Source organism: Opisthorchis viverrini (genome assembly GCF_000715545.1).
Source record: "Opisthorchis viverrini unplaced genomic scaffold opera_v5_68, whole genome shotgun sequence".
Classification (NCBI taxonomy): domain Eukaryota; kingdom Metazoa; phylum Platyhelminthes; class Trematoda; order Opisthorchiida; family Opisthorchiidae; genus Opisthorchis; species Opisthorchis viverrini.
The window spans coordinates 187,195-190,501 of NW_008751724.1; the positions used below are offsets into that span (position 1 = coordinate 187,195).

The 3,307-nt window shown below is 44.1% G+C and overlaps 1 protein-coding gene across 1 annotated transcript in view; it reads right to left on the bottom strand.

Annotated features, from left to right (window-relative positions):
* Positions 1-246: 246 nt before the first annotated feature.
* Positions 247-3,307, bottom strand: part of T265_04218 (hypothetical protein) — a gene marked incomplete at both ends in the record, with an annotated part of 13,964 nt that continues 10,903 nt past the window's right edge. Inside the window, 3 exons of the mRNA XM_009168911.1 lie at positions 247-390; positions 457-667; positions 765-966. Of these exons, the coding sequence (XP_009167175.1) occupies positions 247-390; positions 457-667; positions 765-966 (557 nt within the window). The remainder of the gene's footprint in view (positions 391-456; positions 668-764; positions 967-3,307) is intronic.

The window sequence follows — 3,307 nt, forward strand, 5'->3', positions numbered from 1 at the left end:
AAAATAGATCTCGTGATCCAGCGAGTGGCGGTGACCTGTACAATCATGTATGTGGCTAAATGGTGGCTACAATTTTCATATACGCTAAGCCTGCTCATCCTTGCACCCAGATCTCCTGCAACCACAACGACATCGGACCTTCTACGTCGACGTAATAGGGTATTCAGGGAGTCAGAAAACTGGTCTTTGATTGCGTCAGAGCGACTGTCCTTTGGAGCATAATCAGACATTGTAAACAGATATCGGTCAATATCCCACTTGTGAGACTTTCAAGGACGTTGCCAGACGAACTGCATACAGGCGACTATCAACGCGTATATAGTCAAGCACGTATCCTTCTATCTGGTGACTTAGGATGATACCGAACTCTCCACATCCTGCGGCAGCAGCCTCTGGATTGCCAGAGGTGGGCAGTCAGAGGCGAGTGGAGAGTGATTGGGCGGTTAGCTCAATCACTGTGATTACATCTTGAATTATTGACTCTGATACATAACTCAATCGATTCCAAGCGAATTCAGTGTGGGAGCAAGAGCAGCTTGTTGTCCCGCTTGTTTCAGAGTGCGAGGATTGAAAGCATTCAGATGGACAGGATGCCGAGGTCTGGACATTGATTTCGAAGTGCCTTAGGCTGTCAGCGCCAGATGATGCGCAAATATTGCTTGTAAAACTGATGCAGGACGTCCAGAGTCATCAGTTTTATGAGCCGGGACTAAAAGGGAATTCAAGAAGAGAGTTATAAATGAGTGGGGAGAGGGGGAGAAAACGTGTGTGAAAGAGAAAGAAGCGAGGTTTTCGAACTGAACTGCTTTCGCTTGCCTACCCTGCTGTATGCAGCAAGTAAGGCGACTCTGCTGACGGCACTACGCGAAGGCTGATGGGGCCTGAGCTTGTTTGTATATGTGCGATTCATAGGGAGCTGGGATACTGTCAGGTCGCTCACATCTGGACAGGAGGACAATTGGGGTCCTCAACCAAAGCCTATGGCTCAAAAGACTGACTGCAAGGCAGCGGTGTTTGGCGGAGAAAGAAATTGCGTTTCAGTTTTTAGGGAACAAGTCGTCACACGTTTCAACCCCCAACCTGGAGGACCAGGAGACTGAGTCAGAACTGTAACCACTGACCAAGCTGGTATGACAGACTATGCGAGTGCCGTGGAGATATTCATACCGTCTCGGCATGGTCAGGTCCAGTTTCTTCGTCACGGACAACCGCCTAGAATGTTTATCGATGGAAAGACGAGTGGACCAATATTCACTGCTCCCACTTAACTTGTGTTGTGTTGCTATGACGTGCATGCAGTTTCAGTTTTATCTCCCATTCTGTCCGACGTACATTAGCAAATTGCGTCACAACTAGTAGGGGATGATTAATCGTTGACGAAATACGCGCATTTTCACAAAAGTACACTTTAAATCAAAAGATGTACGATGCTTTACTTCTAGCCAACAGTTGGAAACACAAACGGTTTGTGGGACGAAGTAGAATAGTGAGCCCATACACTGTTTACAAGCCTAATAGCTCATCGCATTATGCGTCAAACTTGGTGAATACGATATGGACCAAACCATTGCCCAGAACTAGTGTGTGGCCGTCCTCATCTAAGGGCCATCCATCTGTTGGAATTCGATAAAGTATTAACACCTGGCCAACGAGTGCAGCAGTCGACGTTTGTTCTCCCTCAAACAATGGTCCGAGTTTGATCTTCGCCTTTACATTCAATGCAACTCCCACGGAACCAATCATGGGAAGTCTATCGTGAGGAGGGTATAACGAAGCTGACCAGGGTCATTCACAGGGACATTCACAAAGACTGAATACATTTCAAATCAAACCCCATAGTTCTTTTGGAAAAAATATTTTGTGGATACTGAGTAGTATGAAAAATGTTTGTGATTGTTGAAAGGCTCAGGATTTTGCCATGTGGTGTTTAATGTGAAAAGTTCAAAATCAAAACACGTCGTAGTGGAATCAGATGTTATAATTTGATGTTTCGGTTGCCGTGTGAATCTTTTTTAAGGATTCCCGCAATTAAATGATTGTAGAATGGATTTTCAGGTCAAAAAAGACTTACAGCCACTTTTTGATTAGGATCATTAGGACACTGCGTGATCTGAGCGGCCCGTCATGAAAGCGGTGATGGTGCAGGTTTATTCATGTTCATCCACCAGAACGTGTGTGGAGTTGACAGATTCAGTGTTGATATTACCGTCAGTACAGTAATGGTATACAATATTACCGACTTTTTCATCTTCTGTAAAGGGTACCTGTCCAACATAGATTGCTAGTTAGATGCTAGGGAAATAAATATACGCAAGTCCCCATAGTTTACTATAATGTTCGGGGTAAATGATGCCACATCTACCTTGTGCTTTGAGAATGAGATAAGCGGTCGGCTTGGCAACTAATGGCTCTCAACTATGCGCAAAAACAGACCCAGGCAGGTGGTCAGTTGAATTATCACACTTATTGACCAGTCCTCCGGTTCTACAATGTAGGATACTAATATCCTCATCAATCGAGTCTACCACTTTCTGATTGGTTGTTTTCATTTAATAAGTGATTGGTCAGCTTCTCAAAACATATGCGCATCGCATTCCTGTGATTGCATGGGTTGATGACACAGAAACAAAGAAACACCTGCCTGCCTTTCAATAATGAGATCTTCTACCCCAGTGTCAAAACTATTCAACCAGTTTTGAAACGTTTTGTTAACTTTTGTTCGAATATTGAGAAAAGTGTCAAAAATGATAACAATAAAGCCCAAATTAGAGATAAATACACAGTAAGGGTGATCCCAGTGAGGGTAGGTATGTATTTGTCCAAAAGGAGGACAAGCCCGTACAAAGGCTACGTACGCTTGACCAGGTGAAAACAAACGAGCACGGTGATATAGGTTAATCACAATCAACCCGACTAATCTCGTTAAACATTGTTGTAAAAAGTTTAGCACATCTATCCGTTTTTTACGAGGATATCGGTGAAAGCTACTTTGAGTCACTATATTGGTCACCATAGTTGAGCTGCTGTATCGTCTGCTTAGTTAGCCCCCCACAAGATTCCGTGACGCGGGAAGATTTCATCACGGGAAATAAGGCTTGGATACACAACTTTCGGATCAAAAGTGTGTAGAGACTAGCATAAATGTTCCTTCTCTAAGCGGTCGTAAGCTAGTCACACCAGGCCTCGCACACCGTGACGCGGGAAGATTTCATCACAGGAAATAAGGCTTGGATACACAACTTTCGGATCAAAAGTGTGTAAAGATTAGCATAGCATTTCCTTCTCTAAGCGGTCGTAAGCTAGTCAC